At 38.4% G+C, this 26,004-nt stretch overlaps 1 protein-coding gene across 3 annotated transcripts; it reads right to left on the bottom strand.

Annotated features, from left to right (window-relative positions):
* Positions 1–26,000, bottom strand: PTGER3 (prostaglandin E receptor 3). Of its 3 annotated transcripts, XR_015798467.1 has the most exons (4): positions 24,931–26,000; positions 13,408–13,605; positions 10,237–10,431; positions 1–1,826 (listed from the first exon to the last, which is right to left on the bottom strand). XR_015798467.1 is itself a non-coding variant. In XM_088153926.1 (3 exons), the coding sequence occupies exons 1-3, from the start codon at positions 25,948–25,950 to the stop codon at positions 10,384–10,386; spliced, it is 1,266 nt and encodes a 421-aa protein (XP_088010052.1). In that variant the 5' UTR covers positions 25,951–26,000; the 3' UTR covers positions 8,834–10,383. The 3 variants fall into 3 exon arrangements, 2 of the variants coding, with proteins under 2 accessions (XP_088010052.1, XP_007443904.3); XM_088153926.1 differs by lacking the exon at positions 1–1,826 and having other exon boundaries at positions 8,834–10,431; XM_007443842.3 differs by lacking the exons at positions 1–1,826; positions 10,237–10,431 and having other exon boundaries at positions 12,754–13,605.
* Between the last annotated feature and the right edge of the window lie 4 nt (positions 26,001–26,004).

Below are 26,004 nucleotides of genomic sequence, written 5' to 3'. Positions count from 1 at the left end.
TAGAGTTGCTTTATAGGAGTAGTTTTTCAGCAGTTCCAAGAATTAGGCAGGTAATACAACATGCCTACAATGGCTTGAATGTGTAGAAAGAGGCCAAAGGTTGGACTTTTGTTGATCCTCTAAGTTTTCATATTCCTGAGAGAAGGTTAGAAACACCGCCTGTGATGTCTATGTAAAGGGGCAAGCAAAATACTTGACATTTATTGCTCTGGATGTTTAAGCTTTTATTTGCCATGTGCTAACTAGGGGTAGTATGAGGGAATTCTTTGGAGAACACTGTCAGGCAAAAAATCAGGTAATGATCTTCTTTGTGTCATTTAGGATTAAAAGGCCACCTGAAGTCAATCTGAATCCCATCCTTGGGAGGGAGAAATAGCTGATTTTGAAATGCGTGGGAGTAGGTTATTCAAAAACTATGGTAAAAGGAATGAAAAGCCATCACAGAATTTACATGTGTGAGGCTGATAATCATGTCTTGCCCACAGAGAAGCATGTTGGGTTTTGTAGTTATGTAGTCTTAGCATGTTTAACCTATAAAATCCTACTCAAAAGTAGGGGGCATTGAGACTTCCTATGGGCTTCAGAGCTGAGTGCATGCCCAATAAACAGGTCTTCCTTGCCAAACAAAAGGCATGAAAGTGCAATAAAATTACTTCTTTTTCCTCTTATTTAAGGGTATCTTTCGTCTTGGACTCATCTAAACTTGCACCCAATTTAGTGGTTCTGATATTCTATTCAGAAAGGCTGAGTTAAAATCAATATACAGATAATATTATGAACTGCCATTGCATTTATCAGTTTAGTAATCAGTCAACCAAATCAGTCAATTGTTTGTTTTGAGCAAAGTTTACAGCAACATTCACTGGTTAGATAAAATAAAAATACTGGTAGATTTAAAAATATCAGTGATATTGCCACAAGTTAATACACAACGGAAAAAAAACATGATAGGGAAAGAAGAAGAATGATCTTTAGGAGTAGATAGGGCAGTTAGAAACTTCCCCAGCTAAAATGACAATACAATGTTACTACGTTTGAAAGGTTTTGTTATGGCAAGACTTGAGTCTCTAGTAAAACTGTTATTAGACTAATCATATCCTGATCATATAAAGCAAATTAAGTGAACACTACTGATGTACAGAGTAATGCTCTTGGAATTCCTTCATGAATCTTAACATAAAATGGACTAGAGACCAGTTATGGGCAGAAGGCAGGGTACACAAATAGCATTATTGAATATTGTTAAAATAATTGTATATACCTTTCATATAGAAGGTAGACTAGATCTTGGGAGAGCAATGATAGAGCTCCTGTATTTTTTTCAGAGCACTGGAATGTTTTGGTGGTTCTGGAGCAAGACAGCATGACTCTTTTCCTCCTGTATTGTATTCTCAATAAACATACAACACACAAATACAAGCAGTCCTCACTTAACAACTGCCCTATTTAGCATCTGTTCAAAGCTACAATGGTGCCGAAAAAGTAACTTTATGATCAGTCCTCACACTTTCAACCATTGCAGCATCCCCAGAGTCATGTGATTGAGATTTGAACGCTTCAGAACTAGTGGGCATTTATGACCGTTGTAGCATCCTGCAGTCATGTGATTACCATTTGTACTCTTCACAGCTGGCTTCCGACAGAGTTAATAGAAAATCCAGCAGTAAAATTGCAAGTTGCAGTCACATGATGTCTTGCTTAGCCACGGTGGGTGATTTGCTTAATGACCATGGCAGAAGTGAGGTCATAAGTCCATTGTGATCACATGATGGTTCACTTAGCGATGGAGTTGTCAGTCCCAATTGTTGTCATTAAGCAAGGTCTACCTGTTGATGGTGTAGAAAAGCAAAAGATTAAGAATGTAAGCCAAAAGAAGTGGTGGTACAGTGTGTACTATTACCTTTAGTAGGCTTACTCTTTGCTTTTGATACATATAATTGAAAATCTGTGACAATCTAGTGAAGAATTTGCTTTTCTTAGGGGTCACCAGAGTAAGCAAACAGGAGGATAAACAGGGGTTAAAAATGCAGATGCTATGCAAATATTATGGCATGATCAGTTGTATTTAAAGAGGATTGTTTGGCAAATTGGGTGTGGTTGTATGTTTTTTGCTGGCTAGGTGGACATCAGCAAAAGTTCTAAGGGGGAGGAGCTTATATAGCTGACTCATCAAATAAATGATTAACTAGTGGCTGGAGCAACATTCCTCTACCAACAGCTGAGACTTACATAGCACCTTTCAGAGTAAACAGGAAGTCAAGCAGAAATAGAGGAGTTTTGAGAGGGAGTTTAGCAGAGGAGGAGCACATTGGCCAAAATGGTTATTGCCATTAGATGACAAAAGAATGAAAGTATTTTTCAAGGAAGATGTAGTGACTGAAAAGAAGCTGAATGAATTCTGTATATCTGCCATTATTACAGAACATATATGATAATACTTGAATCTGTGTTTATGTTCTCAGTGACAGAATTGGCACAATGAAAGCAAACTGAGGTAATAAAGTAAGCTTGGACACCTTGAAAAATTATAGCCACAAATCATCAAGTCCTGATGGAATACACTTGTGATTCCTTAAAGAAGTCAGATGTAAAATTGTTGACTTCATATTAAAAATATGTAACTTGTTCCCCAAAGGGTACCAAAGGATCTGAAAGGAGCCTATGTGATACCCATTTTTAAAAAAGAATACAGGCTGATTGTCGTAATATCTGTTTTGGACAAATTGATAGATATGGTAACCTAAGCAAAAACAGCCAAGCATGTAGAAGAACAAGGAAAATCATTATAGATTCTGCAAAGATAAATCCTGCCTCAGTAACCTTGTAGAGTTTTTTTCAGTGTCAGCAGGCACTCTTCCATCTGTAGTACCAGAACAAGGATGGAATATGGAATCAGAACCAGAAAAAAACCCTCTGTGGAACCAGAGGTTTTACATAACTATTGCCTGGTCTCCATCCTTCCCTTCATGATGAAGATTGTCGAGGTGATGGTGGGAGATTAGCTACAAAGTACCCTAAATCAAGTGGATTTTCTAAGCCCATATCAGACAGGGCTCAGGCCTGGGCAGGGGACAGAGACAGCATTGGTTTCTGGTTGATAACTTATGCTGGGATCTGGATGGGAATGTATACCTGTCCTGCTCCTTTTGGACCCTTAAGCAGCCTACCATAAACTATGGTATCCTCTGGACCAGCTGCAGGGACTGGGGATTGGACACACTGTTCTGCAGTGGTTCTGATCCTTCCTCAGCAGTTGGTTTCACTCAGTGGTAATCAGTGGGAAAGAGATTGGTACCATGGTTGTTCCCATGTGGAATGCCACAAGGGTTAGGTCTGTCTCCCTTCCTATTTAACATCTACATGAAGCTGCTGGGCAAGATCAGCTGGTGTTTTGGGATCTGGTATCATCAAGTCCTGTCTTAGGCACAAAACCAGCTGGGTGACCCTGGGCCAGTCACTCTCTCTCAGCCCTAGGAAGAAGGCAATGGCAAACCATTTCTGAAATTATGCCAAGAAAACTGTGGGGACTTGTCCAGGCAGTCGCCACGAGTCAACCCTGACTTGAAGGCGCACACACACACACAAAATCAACAATATGCTGATTACCAGCAGTATGCTGCAACCCCAAGTTGGATCAGAGATGCTATCAAAGTCCTGTCCCAGTGCCTGGAGATTATGTGGGTGTGGATGAGACAGAACAGGCCTAAATTAAACTCTAGCAAGACAGATATACTATTTATACATATGGGGGACCTCTACACCCTGTTTTGCCTCTGGATGATGTTACACCGCCTATGAAGGAGCAGTCTGTGACTTGGGCTTCTCCTGGACTTCTATCTTCTCCTGGATCAGCAGGTGGGAGTTGTGGCCAGGGGGGCCTTTGCCCAGCTTCAGCTGGTGCACTGGTTGTGGCTGTACTTGGGACATGGTGGCTTATGCCGTCATCATTAATCACAAGACCTCTATATATATATCCTCTGGTCTATATATATATATCACACTTTGTCTAAAGAAACCCTGTTTTAGGTTAATGTAATGATATGGTTCACACAACATGCTAAAGCAATAGCTGGATTCCTATTAATGCTAAAGCATAAATCACACAACCTCTTTTAGCAAATTGTGTGAACTCAGCCTTTGAGTATGTTTTAAAATGTCATACATTTAATCAGAGGCTACTAAACTTGGTAGTGGTGGGGTTAGCATTTGTTTGCACAAAGTGACTGGGAATACTCTTTTTATGAATACAAAAGGAGTAATGCAACTTGTTTCCCAATCACATAATATATAAAGGAAAAATGAGCTAAGTGTCCTATGAAAACTTACAATGGAAGAAAACAATGGCTCTTAATAAATTTTAGATTTTATTTCATTATGTTGCTAAATACATTCTGGAGATCTGATCCACCACCCAGTTTTTAGAATTAAATTACCTTATAAATATTATTCAAATCATTTAATACTGTATTAGTTCCCACATGAATTGGTTCTAACAGATTGTTGTTGTTGTTTAGTCGTTAAGTCGTGTCCGACTCTTCGTGACCCCATGAACCATATTGCGCCAGGCCTTCCTGTCCTTCGCTGCCTCCCCGAGTTTGCTCAGTTTCATGCTCATTGCTTCAGTGATGCTATCTAACCATCTCATCCTCTGCCGTCCTCTTCTCCTTTTGCCTTCAATCTTTCCCAGCATCAGGGTCTTCTCCAAAGAGATCTCTCTTCGCATTAGGTGACCAAAATATCTGAGCTTGAGCTTCATTATCGATCCTTCCAATGAGCAATCAGGGTTGATTTCCTTTAAGATTGACTGGTTTGACCTCCTAGCAGTCCAGGGGACTCTCAAGAGTCTTCTCCAGCACCACAGTTCAAAGGCATCAATTCTTCGGCGCTCGGCCTTTTTTATGGTCCAGCTCTCACAGCCATAACAGATGCTTATATATAAAAATAAAGGCTTTTTGTTTCATAGAGGAGCAATTTTAAAATTATAATCTTCTCAATGATATCTGTGAGAGATAACATTTTCACTTTGTCTGGCTTGTGACTTCTGTGTTATTGAAACGGATTGGCATAAAATTTCCAAAGTTTAGACTTAAAATTAAAACAGATGGGCTATAAAAGCTGTCCATTTTATACATGGTCTTTACTGAATTCTAATCACTAAACTTGCAAGGGAGAAAACCTAATTTAACTTTTGGAGTTTTACTTCTGAGTAAATAGGTTTGCACTGTTAAAAGTTGCAGAAATAATGGGAAAAAAAGAACCAAACTGAATAGAAATTTCCATTCATCATTTTCCTTTTTACCATATTTATCCCATGTCCCATATTTATCCCATGTAACAACTTCAAAGCCTGCTTCTTCAGTATGAAAGAATGCATTCAATGCAATCAAATGGAAAATGAATGGATTTTCTGTTCATTTCCATTTATTGGAATGTGCATCATTTTGTTATAAAAATTAGTACGTTATCTCACTGAATTCAACCGAACAAGATGTTATTCTCTGGATGAGCCATTTTTCTTAGACTGAAAAATAAATTTACGTGGCATAGTTCTTCTTTATAGTCAATTGACCCATACTTTTCCTTCCTCAGAAAAATCATAAAAAGAAATGAAGTTTGATTGGACAGTACTCTGTTTATTTCTGATATGTGATGTAGGAGGAAAGTCATCAGAACAGTGGGCATAATCATAGCTACAATAATGGACATAGGCCAGATAATCTCTGTGATCTTCACCTGGAACTATTCTATGATAGCTGTGCTTGACACCGGGAAGTAAAAAAAAGGTTTGTTCAAAAAGGGACAACTTGCATTCCTTGTCTGAGTTGATCAAGTTCTTACTTACTGACTTGATCATACCAAGGATATGGATGTTCTGTTTCCTCTTTAGTCTGGCATTCAAGTTGCAAAAAACGATTGAGCCTATATCTTTTTCTTATGATTAGCCTACTGCCACAAGTCACATTTGCAATCAGTGATATGGATACATGTGAACTAAGGTGCTTTAAAGTAGAATTTGCAATAAAACATTGCACTGCCCCTATTTCAGATTTCTGCTATCAACAATTTTTTTCCAGAATTCTAATTTTTCTTCCCAATGTTGTGTTGCATTGTTACAAGCCTTAGAATGCTTCTGATCCTGCCATATATCCTATGAAAAATATCAGAAACTCTCACAAACATTGCTTAGAAAGGAATTGGATCTGCCATAAATGTTGCAGTGGAACTTCCTCCTAAATGTAGCGTTCCTGTCCAGTGTTCTAATCAGCTGTTCCATCTGAATATATTCCATTGTGTTCTCCCTTATCCATTTTACCTTTCCAGCTGTCATCCTTCATTTTGTATTCTACATTTCATCCTTATTTGAGCATGTTCAGACTTTAATGATATTTTAAGAGTGTTTTAAAAATACTTTTGCAAAGTTGCCCAAACTCGCTGATAACTTTATTTTTCTTATTTGTCAGTTGCCCCATTTTGGCGACAATTCTATCAACTTTCAGTACCCAAAGTCCACTGTTGGCCAAATAAATAGATATAATTGTTTCTCCTAAGTCTCTCTTCTAATTTTAGAGTACAACCACAATTTCACTAACAAGCCCTCATTTATCAGTGGAAGTGTGTTGAAAGTTATACATGCACCAATATCCTCCCCACATAAACACACACACACACTCCAACACCAGTTGTGTCACATTCCCTATGTGTGTTTTACTTCATATTAATCTTATGTAGGCAACATCTCTCTGAATATACAAAGGAGCAAGTTGCCTGCTGGTGCCTAACAGCTGACATAGCTTATGTCATGACTGGCCTTAAGTAGACCTAGGAAGATATTCTGCACAATATCCCTGACAAGCTTCAGGCTCCAGTTCTTGCTCATTTATTATTTTGAATTGGTTTCTACTTGTGACAAGAATAGTATGTGTTTACTTGAAACTTCAACTGGCATTAACTTAGAATAATTGTGTAACTCTGGGAGGATGATTAAGATTGGGATTTGTTCTTCAGTCTGCAGAACTGTACTGTATTTCTCTGAAAGGAATTTTGCTAGGGAGAGTTAGAGCAGAGTTACAACAGATAGTAGTTTGAAAAACAGGATTTATTGGAAAGATTTTATAGGTGTGGTAAGTAGAATTATGTGTGAGTGGAGTGTCTGTTTAGGTGTTAATATGAGTGCAGGAGAAAGTTGTTTGATCAGTTGTTGGAAATCAGAGGCATTTTCACAGTCCTGTTTTACTTTGTTGAGCAACATATGCTACAAGCAAAGCTTTTTCAAGTGTTGGCCTTCTGATTATTTCTATTTCTCTTTTTGTTGCTTACCTTCAGCCTATCTATGTCTTTAACTTAGCTTTGAAGTTTGTGGTATATCCATTTTCTAGACAATCCAGAGGCTGATGTGGGAGTTGGACCTTAGCCTTGATTCCCATATGCTTTGTCACTACCTTTGGCCAGAAATAGTGGAATTCAAGTCCAATACATCTGGAGGACATCACACATTTTCAACATCAAAGATGGCCCTAATTTGGATTTGTGTCATAGAAAATAAAATTTCCTTTTGGAAAGGCATGACCAATGAACATTATTCATACCTAAAAGATAAACATTCCCTTGAGTCAAGCTTGACTACATGGACAAATCAATCTGGTTTTCTTGACAGCAATAAAGAAATGCTTTGCCACTCTCCTCCCCTGGGATGTTTTTCAGATTTCCAAATCTAGCCTACAATGCTGTTTTGTTTTTTGTTTGTTTTTTGGTGGAATCCCATCCAAGTATTAATCAAATTCAACCCTGATTGGGTTTTTTTGTAGCAGGAGGTGATCAGCCAAAATCAGCTAGGTGTGTATCAGCAGCTGTTTGTGTCATCTGCTTCAAATCAAGTTTGAATCCTGGTGACAATATGAATATGTCCTTTAGTGTTTCTTAGCAATAATATGCACATTGTTTCCCACTGGCTTCTGGATTTTTTAAAAATTACTTTCCTAAAAATAAAGTGACAATTTTACAACAAAATAGAAATAGAAAAAAAAAATAAATGTTTAGATAAATTAATTTTACAATTAATTATAGAAAAGTACAACAGTTTATATAATTTGACTTTGTTATTCAAATAGTGGATTATATTCTGTCTGTTTACCACTAGGTGTTATGATTTTGTATGCAGTCCAAATTTTCTTTTCTAGCCATAGCTTTTGGGCATAATTAAATGAGCAAATGTGCTTAAGAAATATAATAATCAAACAAAATGGAATAAGGTAATAAAGAGAAAACTTGAGAACATTAAATAAAATCAGGATGTTTGGATGAAAAGCATAATGGGACCTTGTTGGTGCCATTAAAAGTATATCTGCAAAGCTAAAAGCCTTAAAAAAGGTTAAGTTGCATTTCATCTAACTTCAGTGATTCTGTTATAAAATATTTTATTCAACTCAGGAAATTGAATTAATTTGATTGGAATGTAATTTGATTTCGCCAGCTTACTTGGCTGCCAAATCTACCAGGAACTAAAATCTATGAAGTCCATGTATTATGCCAACATTTATGTATTATCTAATGTAGACTTCCCCAATTTAGCTTGCCTGGACTATTAGATTATAACTACTGTAATGCTTGGCCACCTGTCCAACGATTGTACCATCTGAGGATGATGGAAGTTCAACACAACTGGAGGATACCACATACAGAAGTCTGATTAATCCACATTTTAGCTGGGTGATGTGAAATGTATCTTATATACAAGGATAATTATGTATGTCCGATGAAAATTATACTTAATTTTCAAAATTAATATTGGAATAAAACTTCACATGAAATACTTTAACTAGAGTATGAGTCTACATTAACTACATTGAATACTGTATTACATATATATTACTATATATGTAATATGGGCTGGATTCAGGTCACACATCTCATTTAAATCATTGAGATTTTAGCCCTGGATAGTTTTACATTGATTTCAATGGAGCATTAATGTGACTGTTTTAATTTAGATCCAGTGATCCAATACAATTAATAGGCATATAAATTCAGTGTGCAACTTAACAATTACTGAAAAAACAATCAGATATGCATTACTGCAGTTTTACAACTACATCAGGACAATCTCTTCTTGGAATTCAGCAACATGTAAATATAATGGTTTCATAAAGTAGGTTGCACAACACACTAAAATTTGGTTGGCTTAACATATTACTTTTGGTTGGATTCTTACAATATGCTAAACTAAAGCCAAACAAATCACACATTTACTTAGTGCAAAGCGTGAACCAGTCACAGTGTCCAATCAGATAGTCAACCCAAGACTCTCTCAAATTTGGCACGTTTTTACTAAATCTAAAATCTGACACCTTTTGTAATATTGCACAGATACTGGACCATGTTTTTCAGAACCAGAAAACATGACTATTCCCTGGTGCCCTTCTGATGTTACAGTAGGTTATTTCCATGGATGGTTCTTCCCTAAAAATGTTCAAAAAAGCAATGTTGATTAACAGAATTATCTTAATTGCTGGTGATTTCATGGACACATCACATAATTTTCATGGCAGCATTTGAGAATTGCTTTGCCATTGCCACCTTCTGCCATTTTTTTTAAAAAAAATTCTAGTCTAGACTACAGACCTCTCATCTTCATCTATACTAATCAGGTCTATCCTTAGTTTTTGTAAATCAGTGAAGGTTGGCTATGTGCTGCCACCTAGCCAGGCTTTGATGTACAATGGCTCCTGATTATTTCTCTTAATTTCCTTTTACTCTCATTGTGAATAGGGAGATTGCAATACAATTCTGTTTGTGTTATTTGGAACAAAGATCGATACCAGAGCTTATGACTCCTGCTAAATTCTGGTGCTTGTCATAAGTAAAGAAATAATTGTCCTTTTATCCAATAATTTATATATAAAATTAGAATTCATTATAGCCAATATAACCCTTGACAGAAATATTATTATGGTACTGTATGCTGGGGCCTTCTGACAGTGATCCAAACAGACTAGGTCAATACATAATCTGATCCAAAATCTAATAAGATATGGTTTGAGTGTTCTTTATTCCTTTGTTTTTTGTATTTAATTAAAAATGTTAAAATAATAAAGAGAATTCCATATATGCTACCATAACTCTCTAAAAGAAAAGAACAATGATAAATTTAAATCTGGAATCAAGGATAGGTATTCCTGGATACTTGTCAAGACCCACATCATACAGTGACCTACTATCAATCATGGGTTTATCTCTTACTTTTGCTACTGTATCCTGTTTTCCTGAGATCTTTCAAGATGCAAGCAATGATCACATTAAGGAAACAGAACATCTTTCACTTATCTTGTAGTTTCAGAAAGTAGCAAGTAGGTAGCAGGAACAGAGGTGAGAAAGAAGTAGGGTCATTCAAGCAGAGGACCCTTTTAGGGAATCTTGCCAAAGGCTCTCCAAAACCTGGAGCCAAGAGTAGATAGAAATTCATTTGGGTCATAAACTATACAGTGTATTCCTAAAATGCAGACATTTTACAACAAAACTGTAATTTATAGCTTATGATAAATCTCTATTTGCCTCCCTTGCATAAGAATATTTCTAGGCTTTACTGTTAACATTTAAGAATCCCAAGGAACATGAAACTTTTCCTTCGTATTTGAGGGATGCATGTTCACTCAATGGTTCCATTTCCATATTATGTTTACAGCACCTAAAAGCTGTGCTAAAGACAGAAGCAAAACAATATACCTTCTTGTTCAAATATAATTATTTAAAAAAAAAACCAAACAAACTGCCTATGTTGTCACTGCTTTTATACTAAGCAGATTTTCTATGCTTTCATGATAACAAGGAAAACAGTCGAACACTGAGATGTTCTACAGTCAAGACACAAAATCTAACAAAGTTCATAAAGATACAGTAGCACCACTTTAATTGGTTAGAGCAAAGGAAGTCTTTCTGTGTTGATGTTATAATAATGTATGTGAATTACTTATGCCATCATACTCCACTTATAATAGTTTGAATAAAATACCTACGATATTGGAAGCAATTTCCTTCATAGTACTCAACAATGGCAGCTAATAACCAGGGCACAAAATGTCAGCAATAAAAGCATAAGTAACTTTTAGATCAGTATTTCTCAACCTTGGCAGCTTTGAGATTTGTGAACTCTCAGAATTCCCCAGCCAGCCAGTGTTTCTCAAAGCTGCCAAGGTTGAGAAACACTGCTTCAGATACTGAATGTTCTTCTAAGAAATTGCCCCAGAAGGAAATGGCACTCTGCATTGTTGTGAGCACAGTATTCTCAGGTGCTCCTCTTAAAGGAGGACATGCTCATAGACAGATCTCAGCTCTATAGTCAAATCTATGAGGTATCCAACTGCAAGTCTGAACAGTTGGTTATAATATACACTGACCTCCACAAACAGTAGTAGATAATCTCCAATACACCCTCAGAAACTTTATTTCTGAGGATGCAATGCACTGGGCTTGGGGACAGCAAGTCCTTTGAAGAACTATTTCAGTAATGAGCCACAGTGCCCCCAAGAGCTAATGAGTGGTTGATGATTATGAAAGACTTACATGCATATCATTGTACAGGTAAGATGGCAACTTCATCTTGATAGATGGAAAATGGTGAATATTGTATAATATATTATAATATTAAGCCATGCTTAGAATAGATCCACTGGCATCTGGTAAGGATTACAGAACTATAGAATGCAGGACATTTCTTCAGTCTGTCAATTAAAGGACTAGATGAATAAGAAATGGATGTCAGTGTAAAGGGCAGATGAAAAAGAATCTGAAAAAAAAAGTCCTAAAGACTGACTGGAAACCACCCTTCTCTGTTAAGGTTATCAATTTATTGAAAACTGTTTCAACTGAGATATGCCTGGTTCCAAGCTTGTAATTATTTAGGTACTATGTGATTTTTTTAAAAAAAATTGACCTAGGCATTCTAAGTTAACCAGACTGCAGCCGTGTTCTGGAAGTTTTGTTTCCTAACGTTTCGCCAGCATCTGTGACCACTCGTTAACAACTCAATAGAAAAAACTCTGCCTAACCCCCAGGAAGATACACACATATCCTGACACCAAAACAAGCAGCCACTCGTTGACCCCCCCCACCCCCCTTCAGGTACCCTCGCTGATCTCTATAAATACCCAGAAAAGGGTCACATCACCCTGGGCACAGAGAGAACTGGTCCTGTCGGTGCTCCTGCTCTCTGAAGATGTTGGTCACAGATGCTGGCGAAACGTTAGGAAACAAAACTTCCAGAACACGGCCACACAGCCCGGAACACCCACACCAGCCATCATATTCCTGCCGTGAAAGCCTTCGACAATACATTAACCAGACTGTCTTTTAATGCTGATTTATGACTATGTTGCATTTCAATTTTTGAAATATCCTTACATTGTGGAAAGGAAAAGTTTTTATATGGTCCAGATTTAATAACATATTAAAGGGCTGAGTGTGTTGTACATTAATATTATTGGGACTTGTTATATGGATTTTCTTTTTTTTACTCTATTTTTTCGTGGTCTGAAATAGGAATGATGCGATATGTAGCTTAATATCTGGAAGGCCACATGTTATCCCTTCTTGATTTATATTGAATGTAAAAGCAATAAATTAAAAGTTACCATTGCTATCTTTCAATAGGACTGTTTTGCTGAGACAGGTGGCATCTCTGTAATAATTAAATAACAAATAAGATTTGCATAAACTGATTTTTGTAAAATACACAAAACAAATAATAATTTGGAATGGGACTTAGTATTTATTGAAGATTATGATGGCAACTCAGTGTATTTAAAAGTCCTTTATTACTCTCAGTGCTCTTAAGGGAAGCTGCCAGGCAAATAATACAAACAGTAACATTTTTGATTCTTTGATTGGATTCTTCATGAAAAAGAAGCATCTTTCCTTCTAACTTAAACTGGTAACTGAAAAAGGGCTGAAACAAAAGGAAATATTTGGCGATGATTTCAAAGACAATATAGATCACAATCCCTTATTAGACTTTGAATCTACAGCTTATAGCCTCTAATTTAAAATATTTTTTTTTTATATAGCAGAAAAATTTCCAGGCGTCTTCAGCACAGTCATATTCTTTGTTACAGACTTTATACAGGACTTGCATGAACTGTTTTAATTTCTTTACAATCTAACCATTTCTGGTAGACAGGAACAGCATAACAATCTGCCAGTTTAACTCTACTTAACCTGTAACTTCCTCGCAATTAATTTACAGACAGAAATGGACATGAGCTGGACACCCAGATTCACAGTAAGGAAAACAATGAGTTAAAGAAAAGCACTGACATGCAAGCTGATTCAAACTGTCGTGTTTCTGAATTTGCTGGATAAAATGACATGTTGCCCTTTCCATCTGTCCTGAGAGCGGCACGAAATGGCATGGGCTACCTGACAAAACTTCTGCAGGAAGATCTTCCTGAGTAGCAAGTAAACCCAAGGGTCCAGGATCTGATTCAGTGAAGCCAAGCGGATATTGGTTAAGGAGAAATTGCATTCTGGCTGCTGTTCTGTACTTTGGGTTTGGTTACAGGATTCTCTGCATTGATTCATAGGGTTGGGGTTAAAAGTCACTTTCAACATTGTCACCTAAAAAAAACAAGAGGGGAAAAAAGTATGCTATAATCACTCAAGACATTGCTTTAAATCATTTCTTTATGCAGCATAATAGTTAACAGTATTAAGGGAGAATAATATTCCTGAGGCTTGTGGGGAGAAGCTGTCCTAGTTGCTTGAATTAAGACTACAGAAGCACAGTAGGCCCGAGCAAATCATTCAATGAGGTGCTTTCTTCATGAGTGAAGTTCTTTTCTGGATCCTCTGAATCCAGAACCATGATAGCTGTAGCCACTCAAAGGCTTAGTATGATCTTTGATACATCAAACATAGAAGATCTCAGGAAAGCCCCAAAGGAGCTACTCTGAGCCTTCAAACTGCTCCAGCTGTTTTGCGCTGTGGAACAAGAAAGGCACTTTGCATGTTGAAGGATTTGCCCAGCTCTACCATCTCATTTAACATACTATTCCTAAGATGGGCAACCAGATACCTTATATAAGGAAAACATGATGGCAACAGAAGGCACACACCCTACTTTCATTTCCAGAAACAGATTCTGAGGAAAAAGTATATTGCTGCTGAAACTGGAGATAATGTATAGCTATTATGACATCAATAGCATTCTCCTTCATACATTTGTCTAATCTTTTAAAACTGGTAACCATCATTGTATGTTGTAACAGTGAATTCTGTATAGTACTAAGCAGGGTCTGGCATTATTATACTTGCACGGGAGATCACCAAGGCATTTCTGGGCTGCAAATTATGCTGGGAAGTAAAAAAAAAAAATTCTAGAAGATAGCAGTGGCAAATCTCTTCTGTACAGTTGCTAAAACTTTACATAGATGGATTCAGTTATAGCGGCGATGACTACACCATTGGGAGAGTTGAAAGGACAGGTTGGGGATAGATTGTCTTGGAGAAAATCTATCTATGTAGTTGCTAGGAGCGGAAAACAACTTGATGGCACATGTGAGAGATGGATAAAATATCTACACATAAACAACCAAACAATCCATAAAGTTTCCAGAAGGTAAGTTTGATTAGAAGGAGACTCCCCCCCTCTTTTCTCTGTTCTCGATTTCCTCTTTTTGTGCCTCACTAGAGGGAACCAGAATCTAATATTGTGAAAGGAAGAGATGGGATTCTCCTTATCTACTTTCTTTATTCTCCCTTTATTCACAACTTTTCTGAACCACATACTCTCAAAGACTCTGCTCTTTCCTCATAGGGCAGTTTTTCCACCTCTTCAGTAAGTTTTGGTTGCTTTTTCTTATACTTTCTCCAGCAGAATGGCAGGAAAAAAGATTTCCAGGGATGTTTGAGCCATAATTTTATTATTCAATTTATACAGCTGCCTATCTTAAATGTGTGACTCTGGGCAGCTTACAGCAATAAAAATACAATATAAAAATATAAAAAACATACTGTATAAATATCCATAGTTTTTAATATTGCACAGTTAGATGTCAATCAGAAACATCTTGCCAACACAGATAATTTTTATTTTAGCCCATCTTAACTCTCTCCTGTCACAAGTCCAAAGACTCCAGGGATTAAAAAAATTTTTTTTTAATTTAAATGTTTAAACAATTTTAAAAAGAATTGATTTATACATGCATTGTTTCCATTTACTACTTTTTTCTCTCAACAACATTTCTAATCAAAAATATTTTGCAGGTTTTAAAGCATTATGAAAACCAGCTAATCTGTAAAGAAAACATTCTGAAATGAACAAATACATCAGTATTTAATCATAATCATCTTAATCATCTTGGGGGGAAAATTGTCTTTTCAGTTTGAATCAAGAAAAATCATTTAACTTCTAGCAAATTATTAAACTTATTCCTAATGTCAAATTCCAGCTCAGTTCATGAGCCACTTGCCTGACAAACTGTATAATATCCTCGGGAAAATAAACATTCCCATCATTCGAACTCATTAAAGTCTGAAGATTGTATAAGAGTATCCTATACCTTTAGAGTCAGTCCATTTTCTTCATATAATAACCATAAAATTGTATCAATTAGATATAAGCCTGCAATTTGATTCTATGTTATGCAAACAAGGAATACATTCTGACAAAAAGCTAAGTGATATTTATTTTTCCATAAATTAGTTGGCATTCACTTTTTTATCCCTCACTAACCTCTTTCTGTAGTTCTCCATTTCCTTCACAAACACTGAAAGCACAGCTGCCTTTTAATTTAATTCTACGTAAAAGGGATAGGGGTAAACATAACCAGAGTTCAGACTATCAGATTTTATTGTTACGTAATCTTTTCCATTATGAAATTTGTTACAGAATACTCTGAAAGGGCATTTTTCCTGCCAGTTCTTATGCCAGAAACTCTATATGCAATGTACATGTAATGAAAACATGGGACCTGATTTGGCATTTAACTAATATAAAAAAGTCATGTATAACTGTTATTGATTCTATACATGCACAATATTGAATCCTGCAGAAAATTTGAGAGTTTATTTTTGTTGCCTTAAAAAATGCAGCTAATATTAGTCCAATCTGTATGTTCTGCTCCATACAATGAATACAATATAATATATTACATGTAACATACACTGAAGCAGAACAGAGCTATGTTTAATTCATCTCAAACAGAGATCACCTGGCCTTCTGCCTGCTGTCTTTCCTACTTCCCTGCAAAGAAAAGCATTATGTTATAATTTTAAACTTTTTTATTTTAAGGCATGAGCAAATTTTCAAAACCCTTAGTCCCATTTCTGTTATTATCTGTGCATCACTGTATGTTGTACCTATCCATTGGCTGTGTTTATATAACACCTGGAACGTGATGCTATGCAAAATCCAGTCCACCCTGAGATTACAGAAGAGCAGTTTTGATTAAAAATAATCAGGGCTGCTTTGGTTAAAGGGTCCCCCCCTTAATTCAGCCATGTCATGCAAATACCATCACCCAGTCAAAGATGGAACAGTTGCCAGTCACTCCAAGTCAGTCCTTCAAGAAAAAGTATAAGGCAGCCAGGCTTTCTATTATAAAATGCACTGAATATGCCCCCGCTAAACTTGATTGCCCTCAGGAGCCAACTAAGCTGCACCTCCCACTGCTTGCAGATACTCCTCCTGAAAAGTGCTTAAACTAGCAATAACTCCAAATGAGGAAAAGAGTTCCTCCTGCCCAGCTTCTCAAAACATTTACACATATTTTCTCTCAATGCAAACAAACAACACTCCAAAAAATACTGCTTGGGAGGACAGTTTGCATACCTAGCTTAGATGATGGATCAAGAGTCTGGTGGCCGCTGTCTTAAATTCTCAGTCCTGCGTTCTGGATATCAAACATGTGCTCTGAATTACTTGCATATGTTCTATTTTGCCCCCCCCCAAATTCTTACCTTCTTTGGTTGCATCCCTGTAGAGCAGTGTTTCTCAACCTTAGCAACTTTAAGATGAGTGGACTTCAACTCCCAGAATTCCCCAGCCAGCCACGTTGGCTGGAGAATTCTGGGAGTTGAAGTCCACTCATCTTAAAGTTGTCAAGGTCGAGAAACACTGCTGCCGAGTTTGCTGGGGTTTGGGATAGCTCTCTGTTGTTGTTAAAACATTTTTTTAACAAGATGTAAGAGTAGTTTTCTTCTCATGGGACATTTTGTGGGGACTGGCCTTGCATTCAGGGAGGGAGTGCACGGGTTTTCAGGCTCCCACTGAAGGGGGGGGGAGTAGGTGATGCTAAACAGGGGCAGATGTTGCAAATGCTGTGTGGTGGCAGTCTGGGGAGAAGGGGGGTTGTAGAAGGAGTCTGATAACACTGACAGCTAGGGTGAGTGGGAATTGTATGTTTTTGTGTGCATTTGGGGTTGGAGTGCTGCCATTTTTCCTTTTTAAAAAAAATCTTTGCCTTCCATATGCACTGCTATCTGTCTGACAAATGGGAATGGACAGGTAATTATATAAAGCTTTGCCAGTGGTCTTCTGGTACAAGGATTCTGCAAGTACAGTGGTACCTCTACTTACGAACTTAATCCGTTCCGTGACTCTGATCGCAAGTCGAGTTGGTCGCATATCGAAGTAAATTTTCCCATAAGGTTCAATGTAATTACTGTTAATCCGTTCCAGCGTCTGCGGACCACGTGTCAGGGGCGGAAAAACAGCCGCTGACCACACGGCAGGGCGGAAAAAATGGCCACGGACCACGTGTCAGAGGCGGAAAAACGGCCGCGGACCACATGGAACGGGCGGAAAAATGGCCGCGGACCACGTGGAATGAGTGGAAAATGGCCGCGGACCACATGGAGCGGGCGGAAAATGGCTGCGGACCACGTGGCACGGGCGGAAAAATGGCCATGGACCATGTGACACGGGTGGAAAATGGCTCGTAAGTCGAGGCGAGTTTGTAAGTAGAGGTAAATTTTTGGGGCCGGAGCTGATGGTATCTTGAAAATTTCGTAAGTAGGGGCGTTCGTAAGTAGAGGTACCACTGTATCTAGTACTGTACTTTCTGGAGAATCTGAGTAGGATTCTGTATTTCCCAAATGTAGCTTTTTGATCCAGTTAGTCTAAGTGCTACCAGAGCCACTATTAAAATGATCTGACTTAAATTAGTGCCCAACTGGATTGCTTGTGTTCTGAATAAGGTTCTTGTGTTTCAAGCAGTACCTACAGTATAGAGTCCTTGGTGCTCTCTGAGCTTCACTGTTTGCTTGCAGACATTTCATTATCCGACTAGGTAACATCATCAATGCTAGTGAGTGTGCGGTTTTCTCCCTGTTCATAAACAGTAGCTTGCCCTGCCAGTGTTGGTGGGGGTGTGGTTTTCTTCTTGGTAGTCCCTTGATTAGGGTACCAACTACTACACTCACTAGCACTGAAGTTGCCTAGTTGGATAATGAAACGTCTGCAATCAAACAACCAAGCTCAGAGAGCACCAAGGACTCCACAGTTCAACCTTGAGCTACGTATATTCTCTTCTATTAGTATCTACAGTGTGTAGATTAGCTGATTTATTTTTTATTAAAACATTTATGATTCTTCCTGAAAGGGCCTCCAAAGTGATATAAAACTTGGAAACTTACGCTGATCTCTTACGAAAAATGATTTTACAGCAAAACAATCAAATTAAGCACAAACCTTCTTTAAAATAACCCAGAAATAATTTAATACTATTTAAAATCCATAAAAAATGACCTGAATGAAACAAAATATACAACCTAACCCCATTTAAAACTCATTAAAAGCCATATACCTCCCCAAAGCAATTTTTCATGGTCCATATAAAACTAGAGGGTAAAAAAAGAGAGAGCTAATCTGGCTCTTTGGGGAGGGAGTCCCCTAATTTGGACTCTGCCACAGAAAAAATATTAACAGAAGATAAGACAAGGGGACAGGAAATAAAGTACATGGCAATATAAAATATGTTAGGAGTTAAGAAATCACAACCAAACTATTAATATTTTTAGATAAAAAAGAAAAAGAATTTAGATGCACAAGCTGGGGAAAAACTGAGTTATTAGCACACTGATTATAACTTGAGCCGGTACATTTAAGAAATAGGGTTAGTCTGTGATGTACAAATAGGGTTGGTCTGTGATGTACACTGGTATTCCAGGATAAATATCTCTCTTACTCAGGGAAAGATACAAATCTTTTCACTTCTTTTTAGTTGTTTATTATGGTTCTGTCATCAAACAGCACTTAGTGGTGTATGGGGAAACAGGGAATTTGGTAGCATGAAGCACTGCTATAAGGCAAGGATTTTAGCTTGCTAAAGTTGAGCTTTGACTCTCAGCAGCTCCAACATCTGGTCATAGGTTTCCCATCTCTGTTCTATCCTTTCTGGAAGTTTTATTTTAATTGAAACTTGAGATTTGAAACATTTCCTATTAATCTGAATGACTGAATTTATTACTTTTTCTACATCAGAGTTTGATGATAGCGCAGGGATAAAGACAGGGCCATGTCATCTGTTCCAGCACTAATTCAGATTATGGGAATTTCTGCCCTTGAGGCACCTCGGTTTCCTTTGCACAGTCAGAAAAATGCTTTCTCTCTTTTCTTTCTTGCCAATATTTGTTTCAAACAAATTTCAGTTGCTGACTGGGTAAGGTTGTGACTAGCACCAAATTACACAAGGCTTTGCAGAACAGCAAATGAACAAAGTTAATTTAGGAGTAAGTGTCTTTTTCCATTTGGATGATTGCATCAATCTGCCAAACTTCCACAGAGATATTATTTTACGTTTCACTGAGCTTCTGCTTTCTGCAGTGAAAGTCAACATCTAGAGCAAATATCAATATCCACAGCAAAGGATAAAACCTTTTGTTGTTTGATATGTTTAAGATTAAATTGTAAGACTGAAATGCATTAACATATTTTAAGAGTTTTCTTGTATCACGTCCACTAGTGATTAGGTGATTCTGTGGTTTCACCTGTGTTTTGAAATACAGAAAGGAACAACTAAATTAGGATCGGCTCAAGTCACTTTGTTCATTTAAATAAATAAAAAATCTATTTCCAGGTCATTGGATATTGTCATACTTTGTTCCTTTGCTGTTCTGCAAAGCCTTGTGTAATTTGGTGCTAGTCACAACCTTACCCAGTCAGCAGCTGAAATCTGTTTGAGACAAATATTGGCAAGAAAGAAAAGAGAGAAAGCATTTTTCTGACTGTGCGAAGGAAACCTAGGTGCCTCAAGGGCAGAAATTCCCATAATCTGAATTAGTGCTGGAACAATGAAACAACTGCTTATTTGCTTGTCTGATTGAAGTCACAGTGTTATATGTGTACATAAGAAAGTCACTTCAAGAGCTTTAGCTCAGTGCATGAACCAATAAAAAGTAACAGACTAAATTAGGATCAGCTCAAGTCACTTTGTTCATTTAAATAAATAAAAAATCTATTTCCAGGTCATTAGATATTGTCATATTCTGGATAGCCCAGTATCTGTAAACATGCTATCCAGTTCTCAACAGGTAATAAAACTAGAACTGTAAAGACTCTTTGGGTAAATTAAATTCTAAGCACATATCAGCGCATACATTTTCATGATGAGGCTACAATGGATGAAGAATGTAGTTCACTAAATTTATACCAAAATAAATATATTCAGCCTTAAGGGGCCAAGAGTGGAGACGTCTGCAGCAAGCCTAGATTTCATAACAGGTTGAGTCCCTTGCAACATCACAAGGCATGTGCAAAAGTGGCGGAGTTGGCACTGAAGTACAGTTTATCTTTGGCGCTCTTCTTACTACCCTTGGGAGGCCCTTGGTAACAAGACTGCTTTTTTATTTTAAACTGGAATGGTTTAACTTGGCTAGATTCCAAGCTATAATCTATGTGATGTAATGCTTAAAGTTGTTGGACTAGAACAAGGAAGACCCATCTTCAGCCATGGAAAGTAAATGAGTGATTTGGGGCTAGTTACTCTCAGCCTATCCCACCTGACAGATCATTGTTGTGGAGGAAAAGAAAAAGACAGAGTGCTATGTATAATGTTTTGAGTTCCTGAAGGAAAGGTGAGATATAAATCTAAAAATTCTTTTGTTCAACTGATTGGAAAAGTGGGGTATAAATGAATAAACTGAAAAAAAACGGCATACAGAAAAAATGAGTCATGTACTATAGATCTACTCACTGTGGAGTTCTTGGGGTTCTCTGAGCTTGGTTGTTTCTTACAAATGTTTTGTTACCTGTCTAGGTAACATCTTCAGTGCTAGAAGGGAGTGGGGTTTGGTCTCTGTTTATATACAGTAGCTTGCCCTGGGAAAACTACCAAGCTCAGAGAACCCCAAGGACTCAGACCCCCAAGAAAATAGCCAAGCTCAGAGAACCCCAAGGACTCCACAATGCAACCCTGAGCTACATATATTCTCTTCTATTGGTAACCCATGGTCAAATAATTAAACATGTTGGAAATGTTTAACATATATCTGTCATACACATGAAGATAAAGAAAACAGCATAACTTACAATTCAGTCGCCTTAATTCTTCAAATCTGTTGGCACTGTTTATCATAGCTATTAGGACAAGCACAACAGTTCTTAGGCATGTTGTGTCAGTTCACAAGGCACAAGGGAAATGTCAGAATGAAACGATGATTACATAGTTCTAGTACTGGTATTGCAGCTGCTAATTACTTAGTATTAGTACTGCTATTGCTACTGCTACTGTTACATAAGAACTCAGACCTACAACTATCATGAAAGTATTTAGACTAATGAGGAAGTATCAGTCATATATATATATATATATAATAGATTAGTAGGTATTAGTGTCTGAATGTTCCAGCAAATCATTAGGTATGCAAAACTTTTTCTGGGCCAAGAGCTGAACTTTGCCTCTGAATGGCACACTTCAAAAAGTATTTGGACGGAGCCAATTCAAATAGCCTGTCTACTCTGAAGTCTACAACTCAAGTTCATTTTAATTTGTAAAAGTCTGGGTGCCATGGACAAGTCACTATTTTACAATCAGCAGCATTTGCAGGAATACGCGTGTGTCAAATGAAGAAAGCAGTGTTGTGTCAACACAGTACAAACGCTGTCCCTTCTGTATGTGTGTCATGATGTCACATGCAAAGGGATGGAGCTTATGGCATGACTCTGCTTTTATCATTTTAATGAAAGTACCACATTATGCAGATATCTCTATTTACAGTCTAATCTGTTTTCCATCATTGTACTGGGAAAAAAACCAGCTGCTTCCCTGAACAACTTGGAGGCTGGTCAAGATTAGAAAGCTAGTACATATATCAAAATGAATACAAGATACTATAGTAGTCATAAATGGAAAGAAAATGCCACTAATGACACTTTCTTGTACTTGTTCATACAAATGTCCCAAGTGATGATTATTTTTTGCTGTCACTGGTAGCAGCAACTATTTTGGAGTGATGGGTGTAAATTCAGTCCTTCTTTGGAAAGTGTGGGTAGGCTTGGAGAAAAAGCAAATGTTTAGTTTAACATAGATTACATTTGCTGAACAATATAAACAGGGAGAGATTCAGATTTAAAAGTTGAGCATAGTCAAACTAACTAGCTCTATGATTAAATTATCCACTGATTTCTATGAAAGAGAGACAGGATTGGGGACAATTGAAAATATGCCTCAATGGGTTGCAGAACCATTCACTCGCTTCATTAAAAACCTTTTCTCTGCTCCCTGCGGGTGAGCCTTCAAGACTGAAAGTAAACCCTGCTAGGAAATTAACAGTTGAAGATAAGCTGTTTCATGTGTTTCTTATTTATTAAATGAATATCCTTTCCTGTAAATAGCCCCCCAGAGGTTAAAAGCAAAAACTGCAGATTAAGATACACAATTGTCATCAGTAGTAGAAAAATAAAACAGGTGAAACACCTCAATAAATTGCATTAAACACGGTTCTTCGTTTTGGTCATGGTTTGTGACCCCTTAGGAGGTCAAAAGCAAATTGGAGAGGAGTTGCAAATTTGGGGGGTGGGGGCTTGTGAGTAAGCCAAATCACTCTCAGAACTTGCCTCTACTCTGCCTGGAGAAGGCAACCCCCAGCTTGTCTCAGCAAAGAGGAGAACAGAGCCTGGAATGAGTTTTGACTAATATCTAGTGCTAATATTTGGGAAGATTGCTTGACAGTTGCCTACTTCTGCTGTGGCCTTTCGTACATCTGGAATCTTTGGAGCGCCTTTGGAAATGAAGTTCAGCATTTCTGCCCATTGTTCAGATTTCATCTATACTTTTAACTCTTCCAATTAAAAACAGTTTTACATTTGATTGTTTTATTATTTACCATGAAAATATTTTAAAAGTTGCAAACTGCTATCATTGTTTTATTTGACATATATATTAAATTATTCCTATTCTTATTATATAGAATCTTACTATATTAGATATAGCCAGCCCATTCCAAAAGACTGGGCAAGTATTAAAAGCAAGTGGTATATTTATTTCTTGCAAAACTTTCTTGCAATGAAATAATTAGTTTTATTTGAATGAGTCACATAAATTAAACTTTTGAGGGTTTATAGCATAACACAGTTTGAGAGTTTGAGAATCTCTGGATCAAAGTAACAACCTGTTAAAACCTATTAAAGCATGTGGCTGGGTCTGTGCAGCCCCGCTGCAGGAGGAGATCGTATCACCTGCCTTAAAGCAGGTGGTGGTGTGTGCTGGTTTTTCAAGAGCCCATCCTTGGACCCAGCCTTGTTAGACAACTTTTGTCCAGTCTCCAACATTCCCTTTTTGGGGAAGAAGGTGATGGCCCTCAGCTTCAGAGGGCCCTGGATGAAGCAGATTATCTGGACCCTTTTCAGTCTGGGTTCAGGTCAGGATACGGTACTGAGATATCATTGGTTGTGCTTGTGAATGACCTTTGGAGGGCTTGGGACAGGTGGGACAGACATCCTTTAGGAGACATCCTGGGTCTCCTAAATCAGTGACTTTCAATACCATCAACCATATATAAACAGCTGATCAGTTGGTCCTTTTCATTCTCTGGATACATACTCATCTTAAAGAATACATAGTCAGAAAATCTTTGTGCGGCTTAAAAGCAGAAATGTATTTCCAAATTTGACTGGTGCTCTATCTCCTTCATCCTCTCTAACTAAATATAGGTAAGGCAGCATCATAGGGCAATTGCTATCTTCCTGGACAGCTGAAGTCAATGCAATTTGGTAGCAAAGCACACGTTTTGCAAAGGATAAACCTCAGGCTCAAAGCATGGTTTCAACTTATTACAGAGGCCTTCCTTGAGACTCTGGAACATCACAGTTAGGAGATGAACAAATAGTCTGACCTATTTCCAAGAACTGTCCTATTTTTCCTTTTGAAAGAAGCCGTTGAAATTATAGAATATACAACCGCCTCATTTTCATCTCGGGTAAAGCATTTCATATTTTTCCAGAGATCTACAAGACTGAGCACAAACCTCGATAAGACGAGGAAAAAACAACAAAAGGGGGAATGCTATGACTGTTAAAATGAAATTAAGTATCTCTCCAACCACTTTCAGTTATAACCATCTTTAGCTAAATGCAATCAGAAATGTGTGTATGGCTCATCTCAAGAGATGTTTAGACAGATCAAGAATTTTAATAAAGCTTAAGAAAGGACACGGGTTATCTAAACAGAAAAAGTGCACTGCCAGAAGCCGCGTAGCACAATATCTAATAATGAACTTCAAATAAAATTTTGTTAAGATGCCATCTCTTTCTCTCACATTTTTAAACATAAAGACGTACTCAAGCATTGTAATAAAAAATTGGAACATTTGTAAAAAGTTATGTACAATTACCAGTTTTCTCTAACTGGGTGCTCTGCAAGTTAGATTACTACAACAATTTATAGCTTGGCTTTTTGCAGACAGGCCGCTCTCCAGCCACTGGATGCGCAGGAAAAAACCTACCAAAAGGGGGGACCAACAAGCAAGGAGGACACACATGATTCCCAGCAACTGGATAAAGGTTTCCATGGTAATCCTGCCCCACTGCCTCCTGGACCGGGATGTTGAGCTCTTGGACCAGCAGCGACACACCAGCGCAATTATGGTTGCCATGTTGCATGCCACAGTGACAGCGAGGGAAAGCAGACCCAAGAAAGCAAATGCGCTGCCCACCCAGGGATTGTCGTGATCCTTCGTACTGATGAAGCACCAGGTGCCTGGCCACTGAAGCGTATACTTCCCGATGCCCACGATGGGCAAGAGAGCGAAAGCAAAGCTAGTCAGCCACACACCAAGTAGCACAGTCTTGGTCAGCCTGGTCTTCATGTGGCTGGTGTACCAGTGGGGGGCCCGGATGGCCAGTGCCCTTTCCACAGCCATGGCACTTGCGATGAAGAGGGGGCAAAGACCAAAGACAGTCATGGCCAAGCCAAAGAAGGCACACAGGCCCTGCGAAGGGTCCACTGCCTGCCATTTCCGATTGGCCAAGTACACTGTGATGACCACGGGGCTGGTCAGGAGCTGCCCAGCGAGGTCTGTCAGGGCCAGGGAACCAATGCACAGCAAGAACGGCCTCTTCCGCTGGTTCTCCTTCTTCTGGTAGGCTCGGTAGGCTAACAGCATGGCCAGTCCGTTGCCCACCATGCCTGTGATCATCATGGCCAAGGGGAAAGCCACCGAGACGGAGCCGCATTCCTTCGCGAGGGTCTCGGTGCCGTTGCCTTTCTCCGGGCCCGCAACGGCGCTGCGGAGGGCCATTGCGGACTGAGTGGAGTTGAGCCGGACTTCCCAAAGCCCGCGGAAAGTCATGTTGCGCACGCGAAGGGCGGGAGGTGCGGCGAGGGAGCGCAGCGCGAGACAGCCCCTTCCATCGCGCGCGCCCGGCTCTCGCCAGCCGCCCTGGGGGCTACACGCAGCTTCAAGTGGATGAGGGACGCGGCCCGCCGCTCTCTTAAAGGCGCGGAAGGCGGAGCTTTCATTCATCAGGCGCCTCTTTCTTCCCGTTCGGTCGCTACTCGCGCAAATGGAAAGCAAACC

The sequence above is a fragment of the Python bivittatus genome, unplaced genomic scaffold (assembly GCF_059951505.1).
Source record: "Python bivittatus isolate LINGU-HERP-01145 unplaced genomic scaffold, Pbiv_v1 ctg000700_np1212, whole genome shotgun sequence".
In the NCBI taxonomy this organism is placed as follows: Eukaryota; Metazoa; Chordata; class Lepidosauria; order Squamata; family Pythonidae; genus Python; species Python bivittatus.
This window is presented reverse-complemented; position numbering and strand designations above follow the sequence as displayed.